The 22,026-nt window shown below is 38.2% G+C and overlaps 3 protein-coding genes across 6 annotated transcripts in view; all 3 read left to right on the top strand.

Annotated features, from left to right (window-relative positions):
• Positions 1-4,951, top strand: part of nsd3 (nuclear receptor binding SET domain protein 3) — a 22,429-nt gene extending 17,478 nt beyond the window's left edge. For all 4 annotated transcript variants that reach the window (XM_032515965.1, XM_032515966.1, XM_032515964.1 and 1 more), the window contains 2 exons: positions 8-212; positions 752-4,951. In XM_032515965.1, coding sequence (XP_032371856.1) covers positions 8-212; positions 752-1,017 — 471 coding nt within the window. In that variant the 3' untranslated portion in view covers positions 1,018-4,951. The remainder of the gene's footprint in view (positions 1-7; positions 213-751) is intronic.
• A 1,067-nt stretch (positions 4,952-6,018) lies between these two features.
• On the top strand, positions 6,019-15,399 carry plpp5 (phospholipid phosphatase 5). Its single transcript, XM_032515984.1, has 8 exons — positions 6,019-6,190; positions 7,443-7,583; positions 7,701-7,809; positions 8,488-8,578; positions 8,697-8,760; positions 8,845-8,969; positions 10,760-10,930; positions 12,586-15,399. The coding sequence occupies exons 2-8, from the start codon at positions 7,513-7,515 to the stop codon at positions 12,753-12,755; spliced, it is 801 nt and encodes a 266-aa protein (XP_032371875.1). The 5' UTR covers positions 6,019-6,190; positions 7,443-7,512; the 3' UTR covers positions 12,756-15,399.
• A 705-nt stretch (positions 15,400-16,104) lies between these two features.
• cdc45 (CDC45 cell division cycle 45 homolog (S. cerevisiae)) overlaps positions 16,105-22,026 on the top strand; it is a gene marked incomplete at its 3' end in the record, with an annotated part of 6,333 nt that continues 411 nt past the window's right edge. Inside the window, 17 exon segments of the mRNA XM_032515975.1 lie at positions 16,105-16,349; positions 16,555-16,614; positions 17,240-17,332; positions 17,453-17,590; positions 17,770-17,919; positions 18,013-18,071; positions 18,172-18,220; positions 18,484-18,545; positions 18,655-18,705; positions 18,871-18,990; positions 19,104-19,235; positions 19,725-19,823; positions 19,906-20,067; positions 20,172-20,310; positions 20,406-20,489; positions 20,607-20,725; positions 21,633-21,709. Coding sequence (XP_032371866.1) covers positions 16,299-16,349; positions 16,555-16,614; positions 17,240-17,332; positions 17,453-17,590; positions 17,770-17,919; positions 18,013-18,071; positions 18,172-18,220; positions 18,484-18,545; positions 18,655-18,705; positions 18,871-18,990; positions 19,104-19,235; positions 19,725-19,823; positions 19,906-20,067; positions 20,172-20,310; positions 20,406-20,489; positions 20,607-20,725; positions 21,633-21,709 — 1,645 coding nt within the window. The 5' untranslated portion in view covers positions 16,105-16,298.

The following is a 22,026-nucleotide window of genomic DNA, read 5'->3' as shown; positions in this document are numbered from 1 at the left end:
CCTCCAGAGTGCTGTGGTGATGGAAAAAGAGGAGAAGGCCAGGAACGCCAAGCTAAAGCCTAAGAAGCGGAAGCTGCGGCTGGAAGGCAAACACGTGCATGAGTACTTCTGTTTTTGCTGCGGAGAAGGAGGGGAGCTGGTGATGTGTGACAGAAAGGACTGTCCAAAAGCGTACCACCTGCTGTGTCTCAACCTTACCAAACCGCCATACGGTAGTGTGTGTGTGTGTGGGTTTGTGTGTTTGTGTGTGTGTGTGTGTGTGTGTACTTTTAAAATCTAAATCAAAATCTTTTTAAAGAAAATTAACATACCCGCTGTCATGCTATAATAATACCTATCTGCACTGTTTCCAAGTGGTTTTTTTATTCACTGGAAACGGAAATGAGCAAACAACAAAGCTTTTTTTAACAGGTCAATTCCAAAAATATACTCTTGTGACCCTTTAAAACAGGCAATGTCTATTGTAATGCCTGGTGTTCACTGGCTGCATTATGTCTACTGGTTCAAAAATGTTTTCCTTGTTTTTATTTTTGAGGAAGTAACATATCTACTAATAATTGAGAAAAAATTAAATATTACTTGAAGGTTCAAAAAAATTAAAATTAAGAAGGGACTTTTTCAAAAGCTAAAATATATGTTTTCTGCTTTCCTGTACTTTTAATCGTCTCAGGACGTGATGTAGCAGTTGACTCTTAGTGGGGGTCCTGACCTCCAGGTTTGAAACCATAATGACCTCTATGTCTGACTGCAGGTCGCTGGGAATGTCCGTGGCACGACTGCAGCATTTGTGGTGCCCCGGCCTCATCTCTCTGTGACTTCTGCCCTCGCTCGTACTGCCGGGATCACGAGGCGGGGGCACTCACCTCCTCCTCCCTTGAAGGCCGCCCCTGTTGTTCCAGTCACAACCCCATCAGTCCCCTGGGCTCCAACTCCAGCTCGACCCAGCCGCGCCTCTCCGCTCTGAGCCCCGTCACCGTCAAAGAGGAGCCGGAGGCGGGCCAGCCGGCTTCAGAGTGACACCGCAGCTCCCTCAATACCTCATTCCCTGTAAAGTGCACTCCTATTGGCCTCCTGGGCTTCGGTCCACCTCTGATCTGAAGCAGCGCATGACAGAAGGGAACACAGTGCTTTTTGACCAGTGCGATGGCCAGACACGCCCATGAACCCCTTGATGCCATTTGTGGTGAGAGCAACTGGAGTGTCGACAGGGGAAGTGACCCGGCATCATTGTGCGCTGTTTTCCCTCCTCTCTTGCCATAAAACACCACTACTAACGCTCTCTACATCTCACCTCCGCCCGTCGGAGGACCTAGACCACCACCTCATTATGTTTCTTTTTTAAATTTTTACAGCTGTGGAAATTTTAAGTGTTGTCACGTCGTCAGATACCGGCACTTTGAAAAACTCAACGAGTGAGGTGGAGGGAGATGTAGAGCAAAGAGGAGGAGGAGGAGCATGTGTGAAGCTGAACCTCCACCGACATGCTGCTCCTCTCCTTGTTTACCTGCTGTAAGCTGTGGTCGGCAACTCGCTCACAGGATGGCTGCACCGAGACGAGCCAGCCTTTCTCCTCTCCACAGCGGATCATCACTCCAGACGTAAGCCGTCATCGTATTTATCTCTTCTTCTTCCTCTTGGAGGAAAACAAGGGTGGAAATGACCGATTTTGTGCAATTGTTTTCAGGACCACACTACATTCCAACCTTCCTTAGACATGGTTTTAATATACTTCTGAGTATAGATGAATATAATTATATACAGTATCTATGTTTGTTCATGTTTACAGACGGATTCTCTCACTTCATCTCAGTGAGTGGTGTATTATGTTTGTTTAGGTGTTAAGCATTACGCAGACCTCCTTGTGAAAATAGTCCTTTTAAGGTGAAATATAATGGTATATAGTGTAATGGTATGACATTACAGAAGTACTTGTGATTTTCATATTGCCAGTCTCACTCGCCATTGTGTACATAATTGGCTCATAATATTGTAAAGTACGCAAAGATCAGGAGGGACGGAGCCTTGCCTCTCTGGTTGTTCCTAGAAGAAAGAAACACTTTTTTAAACAACAAGACAGATCCTTTTTCTTTTCTTTTTTTCGATAAAGTTCTGTTCCCACATTTCCCCTGAGCAGTTTATTTGTATTGTAGATGGTGGGGCTCGGCTTGTGATCACTGGTGCTGTCTTAAAGTATTGTTACTCAGCCTTAAGTTTGATTCTGGCTGTAGTAGCTACTGCCCAGATGCAGTCCATTTCAGTAACGTGTACTGTGACCGCTTTGATGCTTGTTTTTGTTTCCGTTTCTTTTTTGCCAAACTTTTCTGAAAAAGCACTTTTACGCGGCTTGTCGCTACACAATTTAGCTTGGTCATACATATACAGAAATGTATATTAAAAAAAAAAAACATAAGACAAGTGTTTCAAAATGGATACCTCTTCTTGTAGTAACGTCAGGATTTAAACTGTGTTGTAACTTTCCACTCAGTCAGAAACGTGGTGAGTTGCTGGGCGTGTTTTTTTTGTTTAGGTTTTTGTTTTTTTATAATAGAGGAAAGTGGCCTAAATGCATCTTGTTTCTTTTGACACGAGTAGGAATGACTGCCCAGCTCCGTACAGAAAAGTCCACGGTGTCCTCAAGGGGCACTTCTTCTCTTTTTATTTACCACCTGGAGAACATCCTCAAGGCTGGGCTTTATATAAAGACGTAATGGTATAACAACAGTCTAGTCCAGTATGATGTAAAAATACAAACTTCTGTACAGTGTTTTTAATCGCTCATCTGTCAAATCCAAATTTTTTGTATTTATTGCACCACATTTTATACTAATTTCTTTTTCAAACACCAGTGCAGTAATTTGTCTCCCTGTCCAACATGGGCGAAGTGAAATAGACTATTTAAAAAGAAACATGGGGAGTTTTACATGATATATCTGTATTTAGTCATTGCGTACGTTTGTTTTCAATATACATTTGGTGTAATGATTCCACACTTTGGTAACAGCCGCTGCTCATCGACCTGTATCGTGACTCACTGTAATAAGTGTTAATAGCAGTGTGAAGCAGTTAAATATAGGAATGTAAAGTTTCAGAGCAGTTTTTGTGCTTTTTTTTATTTTATTTTTATTTTAGCCTGTACTCAAGGAAGTTTATGCTTGTGATTCTACCCCGGTTACATGACTGTGTGTTTTCTGCCCCATCGTGGTCCGTGTTTAAAGTCGAGCTACAGGGTTAAACTGTGCCAATGTTTCCAAATCATTTCTTTGAATGCAAATAGTACAAACACTCAGTCTCCGGTTTATTAGGAAGACCTAGCTACAACTAATGCAGTCGAATACAACAGTCCTGCAATACGTTCTACTTTCATTAAAGTTTTAATGTTCAGTTTTTGTTGAAACTGTTGTAGGTGTTGATTCAGGTGTTGACTCTGGTCCATCCCACTTATATCAATGAGGGTAGACATGCACTTAATTGGTTAAAGAATTCTGAAAAAAAAAGACTTGGACTTCTTTTTCTGTATTATTTATGCCATATTTGTGCATAAATTTAATATCTTAAATGTTAAATGACTCTTTAATTTAACAGCGGCTCTTTTGTTTTTCGGTAATTACCAACCCTTTTTAGGAGGCCTTTTTTTGTGGATTCCTGAAAAAAAACTAAACTTGCTGATTTCTTGTTGCTCCCAAATTTGCCAAACTTCACATTCAGAGACGCACATTTGTTCATTAGTCAGTTGTAGGAATAAAGGCCACTTAAACACTTCTTTCCTATCAAGTAGGTCCATCATTAAGTCACTTTTACTCACTTACAAACTCAGAATGGTTTGCATGTCTAAACTTAACAAACTAAACAAATTTCTTTCCTTTTTTTAATTTATTAATGGGGTTTTTGGACACCAGATACATAAATTGGTTTATCTGACTGCAGGCATTCTACACTTTTGTGTTTGTGGTTTCAGAAAAAATGTCTGATTTGTGACAATATAACTGGTGTTAAAGCCAAGCCTTTTTTTATTTCTAAGGTAACTTGTTCAGCTGAAATGCATGCTTTCAACATCAGTCTTCAATGCCAGTGTGTCTTTGTGTTCCTTTAATTTTTTTTTCTTCTTCCAGCACAGCCTTTATGTTTTTCACCTGCAGATCACATGATCACAACATACTTTGTGCCAGTTGGTCCTATTCTGCTCTTCTCAGATAATACAGCAGCAGTATTTTCTATAACTCATTTATGTGTCCCAACGTGGATCATTTCCTTCACTTAGAATATCCTTTGATGTGTAAGTTCTGTTGATTTATTCTCACTGTAGTGCCACATTTTTTTAAAGAGACAGCATGTTTGTTATCATTTAAGTGACCCTTATATGTCAAGGATTATTATTTTTTATATACACTTAAATTAAGGATGGACCCGCCCTCCCTTGTATGTGAAACGGGTACGTTTTGGTTCAATGAGACTTCTTTTGGTTTTTGTGCAATGTTTCCGACTGTCTCTTTTAATTGACATGCTGTCAGAGCGGAAATAGTGTTTGAATAAATAAATACATTCACCTTCATGAGCACTCATCTCTTTTTTACTTGTAGTACAATTTCTTACATAAACTCTAACTGGGGTCATATCTATCTCTCTTGGTGTTGCTTCAATTAAAACGTGGATGAACACAAAATACCATGTTGATTACTGTTTCACCTGTGTTACTGCATACTGCATATTGTTGAAGAACTTGTAAATAGTTTGCATTGAACTTGCATAGAATCATGTTACTGTGGCGTGCTCTTTTTGCCTGTACAATTCTGCTTCTAAATGTGTGTGTGACTGTTGAGATGACACTCTTTTTGTACATGACTGTCTTTTTATTTGAGAATATTGATTCTGTCCTTTTTCATTCTAAAGTTGAGTTTGAAGAGTTCAGAAATGCCTGAAGTTTGACTTTAATAAAGCTGTACTCTGTCTCAGTAAAACGCTCTCACTTTATGGGATTTATTTTAAAAGTTCCAATTCACTTCTTTGAAAAAAAATTGAAACTTCATTAAAACCAAGATAAAATTGAATTATATTAATTCGAAGCTTAGAAATAAAACAATCTTTTTTTGTGTTAAGGTTGTGGGATTTACCTAAATAAAAGTACTACCTCTAGTTAAAGGTGCATTTATTGCAATACATTAATGTATACTGTGAAGTCTCACAACATTCACATTTAACTACAGCACTTTGAGAAATTAGAAGTTTAATTGATGGTAAAATACACATTCTATTATTCTAGATGGCTGTAACGTGACGTGGCTTTTTGTATACACATGTCAAGGCAGCTACAATTACCTACACGACCATTTCTGGTTCATAGAGCACTACATTTTCTACTCTAGTGCATTTTGAATGAAAAACTGGCAACCTGTGTTTTTTTTTTTTTAACCCTTGTGGGCAAACATAAGTATTAATTTATTTAGATGATAGTGTGCAGAATAAAACCAAAGAATATGGTAATAATACGTGACACATATTGAGAAATATTCTAAATATTAGTTACAGAATATCCAGCCTTAACAAACAAATTTTCCACAAAAAAACCTTCAAATAACTTAATTGACCGTCAAGATGTATTCAAAACACACGTCCTGAAAACAACAGAAGTACTATAACGCATGGATACATTTTAAGAGTAATTTACTTCAATTAAGTTTCACTTATTACTTTTTAAGTACGCATTACAAAAAAAGCCTTTTACTTTTTTTGGTAATGTCCATATGGACTTATAGAAACTGAATTTGACTACGGCTTCTGCTTTATAGAAGACGAATATAATTGTAAATGAATGAGTAGTTTCATGTAACTGCATGAGAGAATGTTGTTTAGAAAGAATAAAATACCAAGGAAAACACATTTTATGTTTTTCAAATTAATTTACTGACGACATTAGTGCAGTCAAAATCTCAAGAGCAAGCGCTATAGTTGACATTATTTTCTCAAATTACATTTGTACATTTAACTGCATACTTTTATTTTGGAAATCGTTCACCAGAAGTAGTTCATATAAAGCCGAAAGCTTCACGCAGCGCTCATCTCCGTGGCATCCTTGTTTTTTTTCTCAAATGTGCGATTTACGCCGTCGGCAGGAACAGAGGATGCTAAGGCCTAATTCATGTTAACTGCACACGTTAATATGAGGATTAAGAGATAAAATAACGACTTGTTGAAGGTTAGTAACGGAGCTGGGATTCCATGTTTGACAATGCGGAAATGGGCCAGAGATGTCTTGTTTGACAGATGTTGCCAGCTAGCTTAGCTTAGGCTGCTAACATCTGGTTTCTACAACACAGGCACCTAATGTTAGCTTGTTTGTCTTGTTCTGTATATTGGCTGAAACTGTGCATTTGGAGCATAAAACAGGCTTGATGTTATATGCAATTAAATAACAGTTTTTAAATGTGTGAATTGCCTAGAAGGTGCACCATGTTGGCCTTTATATTAGGTTTTAGACAGGGCAGGGGCTTAAATGAAGAGTAAAAGCTTAAGATACTCAACGTTATCTTTACCAGTATTTCACCAGCTATATACTGAGAGTAAACGTGGTGGAGATAGGCTACTTGGTAGAACGCAGAATATTTATATTTCCATTTTTGAATAATTTTTTTTCCCCTTCTTTTTATAGACAAGAATTACTAAGGGACAAGGGTGAATAACCATTGCTGATGTGGAACTGTAAAGCTTATTGTGAAGTTGTATGTGGTTTTACACTTGCCTTTGATTTGAGACCTAGGGATGCATAGATGTATATCCTAAATCCCCAAAGATCTTTGCTCCTCTTTACACTGATATCTGTATACATGTTAAAATTCAGTTTGTTTGTGAGGGGGAAAAGTTATGTTAACAGGCTTATAAATTAACATATCAACTAATATTAACTGTTCATAGATACAGTGTATCAGTACCAGTGTAAATATTAGTCTATAAGAAATGTTGTTATACCGGTCTTATGTTAAAAAATCCAATTTTAGTTAGGTGATACAGGTTGTGATAGAAGTGATAGAAATATCCCGTCCTAATAAAAATAGCATCAGCATCAGGAAGATGTCAGATGAGTTTAGTCTGTACTTTCTCACACAGTCCTAAAAACAGGTCTTTCAGTCAGACTTACTGAAAACACCTGTGTGGGTGTGTGGATGACCTTTTTAAAGCAAAGACAGTTTATTATTTTTGTCCAATAATCCATCAGAATTACATATAGCAAATATGTGTACTTTTAAATTAATTTGTCTTCCTGTAACTGATGTATAAAGGAATTAGATTTACTGTTTTCCCACTTTTTGTACACTCACAATCTCTCTAACTAATGAAATATGATCTTATTAGTCACTAGTTTTTGTTGTTTTTCTTTCAACACCCAAATTTATGACATCAATTTAAACTCAGTTCTTCTTCTTCTTCTTCTTCTTCTTCTTTTTTTCTAGTCCCAGTTAAGTTAATTGAAAGTGGAGTGACAATGTTTGCTGTTGATTGAAGTCTACTCCAAGAACAAAAATGAAGAGGAGGCTTCTTCATGGTTTCCTGTCGGAAATGTCCATCCGGATGGCGCTGTTTGTCGTGTTCCTGTAAGTGTATCCCACTTTGAATAATTTTCATCATTGCTTTGTGGCTCTGTCATTTAAAAGGCCGGCATTCTTTTTAACGAAGAGAAAACAAACACAGCTCTTTTTGTGTTGGTGTAGTGTGACGGAGCAGCTTCCTCCTTTCTACCGTGAGATCCAGCCAGAGGAGATGTGGTTGTATAAATTCCATCGTGTGGAGAGAGACCATGTACCCACTTTTCTTATGTTTGTAAGTAATATGGCCGCACACCTCTGAGTTAAAATGGAACATAATATATCCCTTAATGCAGTGTTTTTCCCCCTCATACCTCATCCCTAACAACAATCAGTATGTCTGAATTTACTTCCCTCCTCTTACTGTGTTTAAATGACAATACCAATGTTTCTTTTTAGCACAATAATCTCAGTTTACATCACGCTGACAACCATTCTCTAAAGCAAATCATACGTTTTTAGATTCCTTTCCTGCCTTCCGCACATCCACTGGTCTCATTTTCAGGGTTAGACTTGAGATGAGCTAATTACCATAGTGAATATCACATATTTTATTTGGATCAAAAACTTCAGTTTTATCGTGTGATAAAGCGCAGTAGATTTTTTTTAAATGCAGTTCTCCACAGCAAGGACATCACTATGGCAGAGATGGTGGACATAAATGCAGTATTGCCATACATTTCATTTTACTCATACAAGGCTGTGCTGGTTGAATTTTGGTCTGTATTGAAATAAATAGAAATTTAAAAAAAATTAGTGCGTGCTTCCCAAAAGTTTTAATATTTGTAGAATTTTAGGTGTAAGCGATTTGTAGTTAAATTGAGTTATTAATGTTAATACTTGCTCACAAACATGCATATGGCTTACAGTGGATAAGAATTGTATTACTCTCCTCTCTATATATCTCCTTCAGAGTGTGGCGGTTTTCACCCCGCTGATTGTAATCCTGGTTTTCACCTTCCTGATGAAGTCGGAGCGGGGAGATCTAAAAGAAGCCTCGCTGGGTAAGAAAGCTGCACGCAAATATCTGTTTTTTTTCACATTAAAACAAACATGTCAAGTAGTTTTTTTGCATTTTTTTTTTTTTTTAAAGATTCAGTTCTGTTTCTCTCTTTCATCCAGCTGTGACTTTGACTCTGGTGCTGAACGGAGTTTTCACCAACGTCATCAAACTTGTTGTTGGCAGGTAAACGTTGTACACAAACATGGCAAATGATAACGAAACCCTAGTGCCTAAATATGTCTTCTCTGTGTTTGTCCCGTGCCCCAGGCCACGACCAGACTTCTTCTTTCGCTGTTTCCCAGACGGTCAGATGAATCTGGAGTTGCGCTGCAGCGGTGACCCAGATGTAGTCATGGAGGGCAGGAAGAGCTTTCCCAGCGGGCACTCTTCCTGTAAGGGCCTTTTAAGGTTGATTAAGCATCAACAGCTGGTACATTTTCATCAGCAGGCAACAAGGACAAACAACAAATACACAAAGTGGGACAATAGATGGATATAAGTGTATTTTAGCCCAGGGTTATTATAGTCAACTAAAATGAAAACAAGTAGTGAAAAATAATTTTAGTAAACTAAATAAAAACTAAAACTAAACTGGAACTACACTCACCGGCCACTTTATTAGGTACACCTGTCCAACTGCTCGTTAACATTAATTTCTAAGCAGCCAATCACATGGCGGCAACTCAGCATTTAGGCATGTAACATGGTAAGAGAATCTCCTGCAGTTCAAACCGGCATCAGTATGGGGAAGAAGGGTGATTTGAGTGACTTTGAACGTGGCATGATTGTTGGTGCCAGAAGGGCTGGTCTGGTATTTCAGAAACTGCTAATCTACTGGGATTTTCACGCACAACCTCTCTAGGGTTTACAGAGAATGGTCCGAAAAAGAAAAAACATCCAGTGAGCGGCAGTTCTGTGGGCGGAAATGCCTTGTTGATGCCAGAGGTCAGAGAGAATGGCCAGACTGGTTCGAGCTGATAAGGGCAACAGTGACTCAATAACCACCCGTTACAACCAAGGTGGGCAAAGAGCATCTCTGAACGCACAGTACGTCACTTTGAGGCAGATGGCTACAGCAGCAGAAGACCACATCGGTGCCACTCCTTTCAGCTAAGAACAGGAAACTGAGACTACAATTTGCACAAGCTCATCGAAATTGGACAATAGAAGATTGAAAAAACTTGCCTGGTCTGATGAGTCTCGATTTCTGCTGCGACAGTCGGATGGTAGGGTCAGAATTTGGCGTCTACAACTGAACATGGATCCATCCTGCCTTTATCAACGGTTCAGGCTGGTGGTGGTGGTGTCATGTGTGGGGAATATTTTCTTGGCACTCTTGGGCCCTTTGGTACCAATTGAGCATCGTTGCAACCCACAGCCTACCTGAGTATTGTTGCTGACCATGTCCATCCCTTTATGACCATAATTTACCCAACTTCTGAGGCTACTTTCAGCGATAATCGCCATGTCATAAAGCTGGAATCATCACAGACTGTTTCTTGAACATGAAATGAGTTCCTGTACTCAATGGCCTCCACAGTCCCAGATCTCAATCCAATAGAGCATCTTTGGGATGTGGTGGAACGGAGATTCGCATCATGGATGTGAGCCACAAATCTGCGGCAACTGTGTGATGCCATCATGTCAATATGACCAACCTCCCTGAGGAATGCTTCCAGCACCTTGTTGAATCTATGCCACGAAGAATTGAGGCAGTTCTGAAGGCAAAAGGGGGTCCAACCCGTTACTAGCATGGGGTACCTAATAATAAAGTGGCCGATATTACCAGGTTCAAAACTAACCAACTAATAAATAAATTAAAAATTAAGGTAAATCATTTTTAGTTTTAGTTTTTTTAGCGACAATATAGTGTATTTCTACTGTGTTGCAAACAAATATTAAAAACTAAACCTAAAGAAACTGAAAGTAAACCAAAACTAGCAAATACACAATGAAAACTAACTAAAAATGAATGGGAAAATTCAAAACTATTATAAGCTTGCTGTCGTCTCCAGGCTTTTATTTTGATGTATAAGAAGGATAGCATCGCATGTTACTCCCCATCTCTAATACTTGCCCCTTCTCCTTTTTGTTGTTTTGTTTTTGAGTTCTCTCCATCCCTTTTTTATAAAAACTTTCTCCGGCTCTGATCACCCTTTCCTCCCTTTCTCCTCGGCCCCAGTTGCCTTTGCAGGTTTGGGTTTCACAGCGCTGTACATCGCAGGAAAGCTGCGCTGCTTCAGCGCAGCAGGCCAAGGCCGAGCGTGGCGGCTGTGTGCCTTTCTCACACCTTTACTCATTGCCACGGTGATCGCCCTCTCCAGAACCTGCGACTACAAACACCACTGGCAAGGTCAGTAGCAGAAGATGGGTTAGAGGGACACAGTGAAAGAGGATGTGTGACAAATGTCGACACTATTGACCGGTTGCTGTTGCCGGGATCATTTTAAGGTTTTTCATGTTGATTGAAGAAATATGGCAATTTAGGTTGTGAGCTGATTTCTTATTTCCTTAAATTGACTTACAGCAACCTGTGCAGCAGTATGATGTCATCCACACAATTTTCTTCTGGCACAGGAAAACAAAACTCTGTTTTTTTTTTTTTCAACTGGGGAAACAACTCCGTTACAAACCTGTTACTTTTGTGGCATTCAACATTATATCTAGATTAAGATTTGTTATTATTGTATTGTTTTACAAACGTCAGAAATAATTTTGTAGCAACTCATATCAATCTACTAAAGCAATGGATATTTTATACAGTTAAATTTTCAGATTAATTTAATTTAATTTTTTGAGTATCACGTTATTCATCCCAGATGGGATGACTCTCAAAATTTGATACATTATTTAAGACATTTAAGAAGATTTGCACTTCGAGCAAATATACCTTCTTCTGTGAAGTTTTGTAAGTACTGTACATGTATAGGGACAAGTATGTTGCATAAACCTATGCCACACATCACAGCATTTATAGCCTAAGCTAATTTGCAATGCCCGTATTGTATTGACACTTCTCTGTTGTAAGCAAATTTGGAACAGAGTGTTTACCCTTTATCTGTAAAACATTAACTTAACAAGGAAGGTATAAAATCCAAAAATTTGGTCATGGCTATTTTACACCAGGAGCCTATAAAACTAATATGAACAAAGCTTGAGAACCAAGTGGGGTTTTAATGCTTTATGTCTGTATTTTACTTCTTTAATGTCCACATTGTTCTTAGATTTCTGGAGCCTTGCTGTAGTTCAGGCACGGTAGTCATTTTATAGTCGCGTCTTCCATACGGTCTCCCCACGAGTGAGTCTCTCACATTGGGCCGCCCGTATAAACGTTTGGTGCCCATTGAATCTGCATACAACAACACTGAGCTCTGCGTCCTCGCTGCTACTCAGAAACTCCCACCACCTCGCCAGCCTCCTCTTGTATTGCCTCTTAGTTTTTTTTAATGTTTTTAATATGTGTTCATTAAATGTTGTTTGTGAGCTCAGGGACAGTCAAGCTCAGATTTGTTCCAAAGCCACACCGCCAAACTAAATGTAAAAGTACTTTATTGAATGGTTAAAACCATAACTTGAGTCTAGATCCAGATATGATGCCATGCTCAGTGTTTGTAGTAAGTGCTCCCATTTTTTTGAGGAAGTTGTTCTCTTTGGTCCTCTGGGGAAAAAGTCAGTTTTTCCACCTTAAATGTATCCACCAATGTGTCAATCTATATTTTAACTTTTTATACATATTTAATGAGCATTGTTAAAGGGACCCTACGATCTAAGATTTTCATTGCCAACAAAAGATTTTCTGTCATTGTTGTGCATATAACAATAAATTAATAATGATTAACTTGAAGGTTTTTTTAAGTTAATGGGATATCATAAGCTAAATCAAATCTCTCTTGGGGTTAATATTTTTCCAACATGTGGAATAAGAATATAGAAAGCATTCATATAAAGCTGTGGAATCAAACTCCTCACGTGTGCGTGCGTGTTTCTGTTTGCCTTTCCTCCATGTAGATGTATTGGTGGGTTCTCTGCTGGGCCTCTCCTTTGCCTGGTTGTGTTACAGACAACACTACCCTCCTCTTCAGGACGCTGAGTGCCACAGACCTCTGCGTCACAGAGAGACTGTTCCCGCCGCACAGGAGCGCAAACTGGCCAACTCCAACTACATCCTGCCCCTGTAGAACAGCAGTCTGTTCTGTATCTGTTACTGGTGTCATTCATGCTGGGTTACATGGTAATCCTTCTAATTCCAATTTTCACACCCATAGGGCTGGGCAGTCAATGTTTATCGTCAATCATTGTTACTGTATTGTGGGATTATTTTTTTTGTGGGGTGAAACATATTGTGTATTTTCTAAACTAAAAAGACTAATGCCACATTTATTCTGAATGGTTTCAGAAACACTTGAAAGTTACTGTAAATAACAACTCCAGTTTAACAACTACATAAACAACTTGAAGTGTGGGTTTCCAAACCTAAACTGACATCATCACATGTAAAAGGGCCTGATGGATACGATGACTTTTATTATTTTCCATAAGGCCCAGCCCTTCACACGCTGTGTATTGTGCCTAAAGATTAAGTAACTTTAAACTCGCACAGCAGCTGAGCAGGTCAAGTACACAAGCACTGCACTATTAGTCCACTGCCCATCACCCACCGGCTCAGCTGCTGCTGTGAGGCGGTTTCTCATGTTGGAACACTTTTTGGGGATTCATTTGTAAACTTGCAACTTTTTGAACAAGCAGGGTTGAGGTTTGTGCATGGATGTTCATTCTTGACTTTTGGGAAAATAATATATATGGTAAAACGGTTATGTGGTTAATTGACAACACTTTTGATAATTGATTCATTTTTTTGGTTGTTAAACCCCCGGGTTTTTGCAGCTTCTTAAATGTGAAGATTTTTTGCAGACTTTTTATCATTGGGAATTTAATACATAAGGTTTGGAGTGTTGGTAAGATAAAACAACTCTAACATTTGACAAAATTTATATTGTCCCACGGTACATCTGGCCCACCCCACTCTGAAAGCACCTTTTATGCGTAAAGCAAGTTTATCAAAACCACACATAGTCAACTTTATATCTTCAATCTATCTCCACATTGCTCCACTGTTTCTGAGTGCTTTAAATCTTTCGGTCTTCCTATATTATATTTAGAATGTTTCCATTCACAAATTGTTTGCTTAACATCTGGAAAGCGTTCATATGCCAAGTCCTTAGTATAACGCACTGATGTAGCAGCTCCACTCATCTCTTCTCACAGTTGTTGCAGTGCTTGCTACACTCTCTTTGTGACAAACACAAATGATAGTCACATCTTTGCTCTAGCTGGACAGCACATCTGTCGATATAGTTAATATGACTGTAAAAGAAGGTTTTCCTACACGAGGTCTCAGGCTGACTGCAGGTCTGGCTCTCGTAACTCTTGTGGCTCCTCTGCCAACACATCTGAAGTGTGAAAGTTCACCAGAAGTGTACAGGGGTTAGTTGCTGGAGTGACAGTGACACCAGATCTTCCTGAGTGAGGTCAGATTCAGGTGATGGTGCTAGCCTCCCAGTGCTCCGGCTGGTGAGGTTTACTATCCTGTTATTTTTTTGTTTTCTGGAAGTTTTCATCAACTTTAACTTTGACTGTGATTTAGTTATGATTTTTTTTTGTGGTCTTTCTGTTCTGTGATTTTCTTTTCTGTTTTATCTTTCCGTTGTGTTTGTAAGATTGGTTTTCAACTGGAAAAAAACATCACAATGTTACATACATGTGACTGTTTTTTCAGGTTGAAAACATGACAAACAACCAAACCTCTTTATGTTTCTGTTTGTGTGTGCAATGAGCCAAAGTTTTGCAGGGTCGAAGCACACACCTCGCTGTGAATCAAGCAGCTGGATTCAGGCCAAACTTGGCAATGAAAAACAGATGAATTTGTGCCTTTGTTTACTACATTCCTTTGTTACTCTTAGTTTTTAGAATTAATTATATACTGCATGTGCTCCCTTTCATGTACTCAACTTTGTTCTGAATTTTTTTTTTTTTTTTTTTTGTGTTTAGGAGTCAGTTGGGATATACTACATGATGTTTAAATGTGGCATGCTGCCTTTCATTACCTCAGAAAAAAATCTTTCTTTCCTTAAATGTTATTGTTGATGGAGTCAAATGTGAAAATTTCGGGGTGAGGGAATAGCTAAGAGGAGGAAATAACTTAACTTTTTACAAAACTTAGACACAAATAATATCTTACGTTACTTGGTCAATCTCACAGGTGTTATGATATGATGTATAGGTCAAAGTGTATTTAATTTTGGGGCATGTAGAAGTTTACTTGAATTTTTAATATTTGTTTGTTTACCTTAAATGCGATCATGTTATTTTATGAAAATAGGAATCATATTTGTGGGCATGTGGCTTCCTGGGGGATCTTTAGACAAAAAAATGTATTATCCTTTGTTGCAATTTGATAAAATCCTGCATGTTTTACAGCTAAATAACATATTTACTTCATTACTTCCTTCCAAATCCCATCAATCTCCAATCCATTTCCATCAGTTTCTATTAATTTATGTAATTTTCAGTATAAGATTACTGTATCAAGTTGTGGATTATGTTTGGTTTCTTTCAGATCTTCTGTCATTACAAGGGATGATACTAAAACTTGCCTGTTTGCTTTATTTATGTCATGCTTATCATAATTTGCCTTGGCTTGTATAGCAGCCACTTTTGCTGATATTCTGATTGTACATGTTTTTGCTTTTAAGAACTCTTTTGGCGACACTAAATGATGTTTCTAAATAATCTTGCAATACACACTGTCCTTTGCTTATTTTCTTTTGAGTCAGAAATGTGTGATGAATACAGGCACTTATTTAGACACTATGAAATGTATAACAAGGACATGTTGAAAAGTGGTTAGGATAACCGGATACAACAACAACAAAAAGAGTAAAGTACAAATGTATTAGTCAAATTATGAAGCAGCTTATATTTTAGCAATAAATGTATGCAGAATAGCCACATTTTCAAATGTATTTTCGGTTTTAATGCTGCAATCTCAATTTTCACATTTCAGTGTACTTCTTATTAATTTGAAATGGGGAAGTCCTACAAACCATAATTTATAAGAATTAAAGATGTGACGTAGGCAACGTGTCTGAAAGTTGTAAGTCTTCTGGTAGCTGTGCCAAGAGAAATCTTAATCATTCCCAATCAGCAGAGACGGAGAACGTAGGTATATGTTAGTAGATAACATAGACACAGGCTAATTACTGCTAACTAACATGCTAGTTAACGTCAGTAATTAAACCTAAACAGCTGATGTACGTCGAAACTGTCTGCGAGCTTCTCCTGGCAATACGGTGATTTCTCGACTATGCGGCAGCAAGTCACGTGGTTATGACACATTCGTTAACCTATTTGTACAAAAACGTCTGCTACGGAACCATAACGTGAGATACAAGGTAATGGAGAATTTCATACATTGTCGTGTTTCTTTATTAATAAACAATGTGGCTTTTTCTTCATTACAGCGGGCGTGGCCTCGAGTGGATGACGTACGTGAATTCCTTTCCAGTGATTGGTTGGATGTGACGCAGATTTGGCGCCACATTTCCAACAAGGAACAGCAAAGAAAGCTCCGTGACAGCAAACCAAAATAATCCGTTGTTCATGCCACTTTTAGCGTTATTTAACCCTGTCTCTTCTCATTTTAAACATTTTAATTTTTGAAAATGTTTATTACGGACATAAGGAAGGAATTTTATGAAGTTGTTGCCAACCAGGTCAGTTGTTTGAGCTACCGTTAACGTTACCTAACTGTAACGTAAGGTTAACTAGCTAACTTGAACCACGAATGACTGTTTGCTAACGTTACTTAACGTTAGTGGATAGGTACCTTATAATCAGTTATGATATTTTAGATGCAAAGTATTTATTTTATATGCTATACTTACCTAACGTTAAACATGTACGTTACATCGCTTTCAGAGAGTCGCTCTCCTGGTGGCGTCAGACATCGACGCTCTCTGCGCCTGTAAGATACTTCAGGTAAGACAACCAGCGGGGAGCTAACGTTAACTGTTAGCAAACATTGGCTCAGGCTACCTCTCTTTAGACACGGCACTTACTGAGAGCCCCTCAAATGTAATATACCATGTGCCATGCTCTAATAGAAACCACTAGCTTAGTATTTTGTTTAACTTTATCAATAAGTAGCACTTTTTTTTAGTTATAATGTAGTTGTCTCTTATTTAATCGATTCAGTGAGTTATTTGTGAAACTTTAGCAGCACCTTTCTTGTCTAGTGTAGTCTATGTGCAATAACTGAACACAGAACTACAGGATCTGTTGAAGCTTGTTATCATGAGAACAAAGTAATGAAATACCTCTAGTTATGTCTCTTACACTGGTCAGCAGATTGTACTTAGATGACGTAAAAGCAAAGAAATTTAATTAATGTAGCAATGCACATTTCCTGAGATAAAACTAATGGCTACACAAGTTAAATGTTGATACAATTATTTATACTATAGATTTGTCTGTACATTTTCTTACAAGCTTCATCTTCTGTGGCTGAATATTCACTGTCTTGTGTGTTTATTTTGCAGTGTGCAACTAATGATGAATTAATAAAATCAACAATATTTGCTGTCTCTTTTTCTTTTATCACCAGGCACTGTTCCACTGTGACCAGGTCCAGTACACACTTGTGCCAGTTACAGGCTGGCAGGACCTTGGCACTGCCTTCCTTGAACATAAAGAACAGGTATGGTCAAATCAGACCTGAGCTTAGATGTGACTAAATGACAGAAGGATACACAGAGAAGAAGTGATGATGTTTTCCACACTCTTTTTACACTAAATGTAATATTTTGGTGTGTTGTAGTTCCGGTATTTTGTTCTCATCAACTGTGGGGCAAATGTTGACCTTCTTGAGATGCTGCAGCCGGATGATGACTCCATCTTCTTCATCTGTGACACTCACCGGCCCGTAGATGTCGTCAATGTCTACAATGACACCCAGGTGATGGATAACGAGCAATCTAAGTCTTTATTTGCTTGTTCAGTGGTTAAGTACTTTCTCCTATTTAGCTCTTGACGTTTTTAGTGTAACCAAAACATTAAACCACATCTCAGTTGAAACATTGCAGCCATACTTACACTTCTGAAACATTGTGTTAACTCCTATCATCTCATCCACAGATAAAGCTGCTAATCAAACAGGATGATGACCTTGGCGTGCCCCCATATGATGATATATTTCGAGATGAAGATGATGAGGAAGGAGGTGATTCTGGAAATGAGAGTGATGAAGGCTCAGAGCCGTCTGGGAAACGGAGAAGATTTGATGAAGTACGTGTTGAACAGAATGAGAATACATCACTGAAATTAATCAGAACAGTGTTGACGTGACTAATGATTGTGTGACTGCTCATGTCATTGCAGGGGGCAGTTGAGAGGAGAATAGAAAGACAGCGAGCAAAGAGGGAGTGGGAGGCACGAAGGTGAAGTGTTTTTTTTTTTTTTAAGGAGGTGTAGGGGTAGTGTTTATCATGTAGTGATCACAATTACTAAACCGACACTAATGTTTCACCCACTTCTCAGGAGGGAAATCTTGTTTGACTATGAGCAGTATGAATATCATGGGACTTCTGTGAGTAGACAGTTTTTAAATTCATGCATTTTTTTTTTTTTTTTGAATTCTGGAAACCTTAGATGAGCATGGAAATTAATCTGTGTTCAAATTTCCCAAAACTGTTATATTGTACAGTTTTTTGATATTGTTATACACAATTGAGAGTTCATTATGCATAGATCTATGTTAACTTTCATTTCACATATTGTGTTAATATTCCTGAATGAATTCTTGAATAATGAAGGTTTTATTTGTAAGTTTCTTCATGTGTCTTTTGTCAGGCGTCAATGATGTTTTTTGAGCTGGCGTGGGTGTTAACTAAAGACACCAAGGACATGCTCTGGTAAAAATTGTGATAAAATATTTTTAATGACATTAACTAAACATTGTGGAAATGCACCATGACTTGTACAGACTTTTAGATGTAGACCCTTAAGGTTTCCTCTTCACAGGTGGGCCATCATTGGACTGACAGACCAGTGGGTTCATGATAAAATCACACAGTAAGAACATCTTTAATACTCCAAAACATAATTCTTAAAAACATAAATTGATTCCCTTGGAATTAAATAAGGGGACTCAGTGCTGTCGTACAGCCATTACAAGATGTATTTACTTCATGTTGTTACCCACACTATATTATTCTAATCTGCCTCCTTCCTTTTAAGTATGAAGTATGTAACCGACATCGCCACAATGCAGCGACATGTTTCCCGACATAACCACCGAAATGAGGATGAGGAAAACTCTCTCTCAATCGACTGTATGAGGATCTCCTTTGAATACGAGTATCCTTAATTCATATGATGTGTTGTCAATGTGGATCTTTTATATTTATACCCCAAACGCTCAAGTGGTAGAAATCACTTTCTTTTGAGTTTTTCTTAACCCTCTTCTTCAGCCTCCGTCTAACCCTCTACCAGCACTGGTCATTGTATGAGAGCATCTGTAATTCCTGTTACACGTCGTGCAACTTTAAGCTCTGGACGTTAAATGGCCAAAAGAGACTCCAGGAGTTCCTAGCTGACATGGGGTAAAGTACCTAAACATCAATAAAACTATCAACAGAAAAAGGAACACACCACCGTTTGTTGAAATAGAGCATATCACGGTCTCCCCTAACTATAGGTAGCTGGGCCAATGCATTTTTTGTCTCCGTCCATTCATGGTTTTAGTGCCGTCGCAAGTTAGTTTAGCGTAGTGAATGTAATCCTATGTTGCCGGTTAGCATGTTGTGTGTAAAAGTTGATTTGGGACAGTGCTTCGGCTTTGTTTCCACCCATTATAATCCCAAATAAGATAACTAGCAGCGGTGCTGCTGGTGTTGCACCAGACTAAATCAATGCATGCACTGAGACAAAAAAATGCGTTGGCCCACCTATCTATAGCTAGGGGAGACCGTGATATGCTCTATTTCAACAAACGGTGGCGTGTTCCTTTTTAAACGGAATTTAATGTGAGATGAAATATAGCTCCCTAACTTGTTTTAATGGCTTGATTTTTGTTAATGATCCTTTAACAGGCTACCTCTGAAGCAAGTGAGGCAGAAATTCAACTCAATGGACATGTCGATTAAAGAGAACCTGAGGGACGTGATTGAGGAGTCTTCCAATAAATATGGGTATGAATTCAGAAATGACCTGAACACGCTTAGATGAAGTTATTGACAGACAGCCTGAAATTATTTGTGTGTGTTCCATCAGTTTGAAGGACATCCGCATCCAGACATTTGGTGTTCACTTTGGCTTTAAGAACCGCTTCCTGGCCAGTGACATGGTGCATGCTACTGCTGCCCTGCTGGAGAGCACTGAGAAAGATGAGAGCGACAGTGACAACTTCATCAAGGCTCTGGACTCTCTTTCCAGGTTTGTAGCAGAAACTAAACCAAAACCTCTTAGAGTTCTTAAATGTCCATAAGATCACCAGAAAAAGCTGTAAATGTCCCTTCTTGGTCTCTCTTTCTGTGTAGGAGTAACCTCGAGCGTCTACATTCAGGTATTGAACTGGCTAAGAGGAAGCTGATGGCCATCCAGCAGACTGTCGCCAGCTGCATCTGTACCAACCTCATCTTGTCACAGGGACCCTTCCTCTACTGCTACCTCATGGAGGTACGAGTATCTAAATGACCCGCATGTGTGTGTGGCTGCTTCTCAACAGTACATCTTGTTCAACTCAAAGCCTCCTTTTGCTCTTTCATGTGTAGGGAACACCTGATGTGAAGCTCTTTTCTAAGCCCATTGCCTTGACTCTGCTCTGCAAGTACCTCCTGAAGGCTTTTGTCCATTCTGTAAGTATCTTATTGCCATCAAACTGGATTTAGACTGTCAAGTGAATAAGCTTTTAATTGCACTGAAAACACACTGTTAGTGTCACTCTTTCACTCATGGTGTTTTTTGTCGGATAGACGAGAAATAAGCGCTGCAAACTGCTTCCACTCATCATGGCTGCTCCCAAGGACGTGGAGAAGGGGACCGTGATCGTTCTGGGAATCCCGCCTGAGTCTGAAACATCTGACAAGAAGAAGTAAGACTAGAGCTGTAACAATTCCAAATTTCAGAAGTAATTGCGATTAATAATATAATTGTCTCTTTCATTCAAATTTACAAAAACATTTATGTATGTATTACTTTAGCAAACAAATTAAAGTTGTAAATGCGTCCCAAGATATATTTTGGTTATATCATGGTTATGTGACCCAGATAATTTAATAACACAGGTACACAGCTTATGAAATAAACCATGCCTCTTTATAATCAGAAAACATTGGATTTTTTTCTTAATTGCGGTTAAACATAGAATTGGTGATTATGTGTAAAAAGAAATTGCAATTAGACAATACTGTAATAATTGTTATAGGCCTAAGTAAGACCTCACTTTTTTGTAAATGTAGGATATTACCAAGACATGTGTCTATCCAATAGACAACTTGAAAGTGCAAAAACCTTTTTTACAAATCTGTTTTAATCACTAATTTCTGTCTAAAATATAACCCCGGAATCCTGAACTTTTTACTAATATAGTCAAATGGTCAATCTGCAGACCTGCTGATGAGTATACATTTTCACCATGTTATGTGTTGCTTAGAGAGAAAATAATACTTATACTTAATAAGTCCAAGAAACAATTACTTTTTTGTTTGTCATAAAGAAACAGGGTGTGTTACAGTAGAGTTCAATGTTGTCTCTTCAGACTGCTTTTTTTAATTGACCAACAGTCCAACACTCAAAGATATTTAATTATCAATGATATAAATTAGAGAAAAGTCTTTACATTGGAGAAGTCAACACCAGAAAATTGTTTTTTTTACTTGAAATATGAATGAATAACTGAATATTGAAATAGTTGCTGTTTAGTTTTTTTGAATCAACTAATCATGTGTTGTGAACCACCAACATTTTCTCAACTCCTTCTTTTCTCTGTACTCTAAAAGTTTCTTTGGTCGAGCATTTGAAAAAGCTGCAGAAAGCACCAGCTCCAGGACCCTTCATGACAACTTCGACACGTCAAGTAAGATTGATATTGTTTTTCTAATGTGCGGTTTTATTCCTCATAAATGTTTTCTATCTGGAGATGTCCAACTCTTCATCAGACACTAGGTGGCAGCCTTGTCTTCATTTCTAACAGAGCTTCTAGCGCCAAACATCACAAAACAAATTGGATTTTTGGTCTGTGCATTAGTTCAGGTTTTTCTTGTCACTATAAGCAATGTCACAGTAGTCATGTTTTAAATGCAGAATAACATTTTTTAAATATTTCTGCACTTTCCTGCCCGAAACATTTCTCCTTACAGATGTGTAAACTGTCTCTTCAATCATGTATTCATT

Source organism: Etheostoma spectabile, chromosome 5 (genome assembly GCF_008692095.1).
Source record: "Etheostoma spectabile isolate EspeVRDwgs_2016 chromosome 5, UIUC_Espe_1.0, whole genome shotgun sequence".
Taxonomy (NCBI): domain Eukaryota; kingdom Metazoa; phylum Chordata; class Actinopteri; order Perciformes; family Percidae; genus Etheostoma; species Etheostoma spectabile.
Note: the sequence above shows the minus strand (reverse complement) of the source record. Positions and strands in the feature narration are given on the sequence as shown.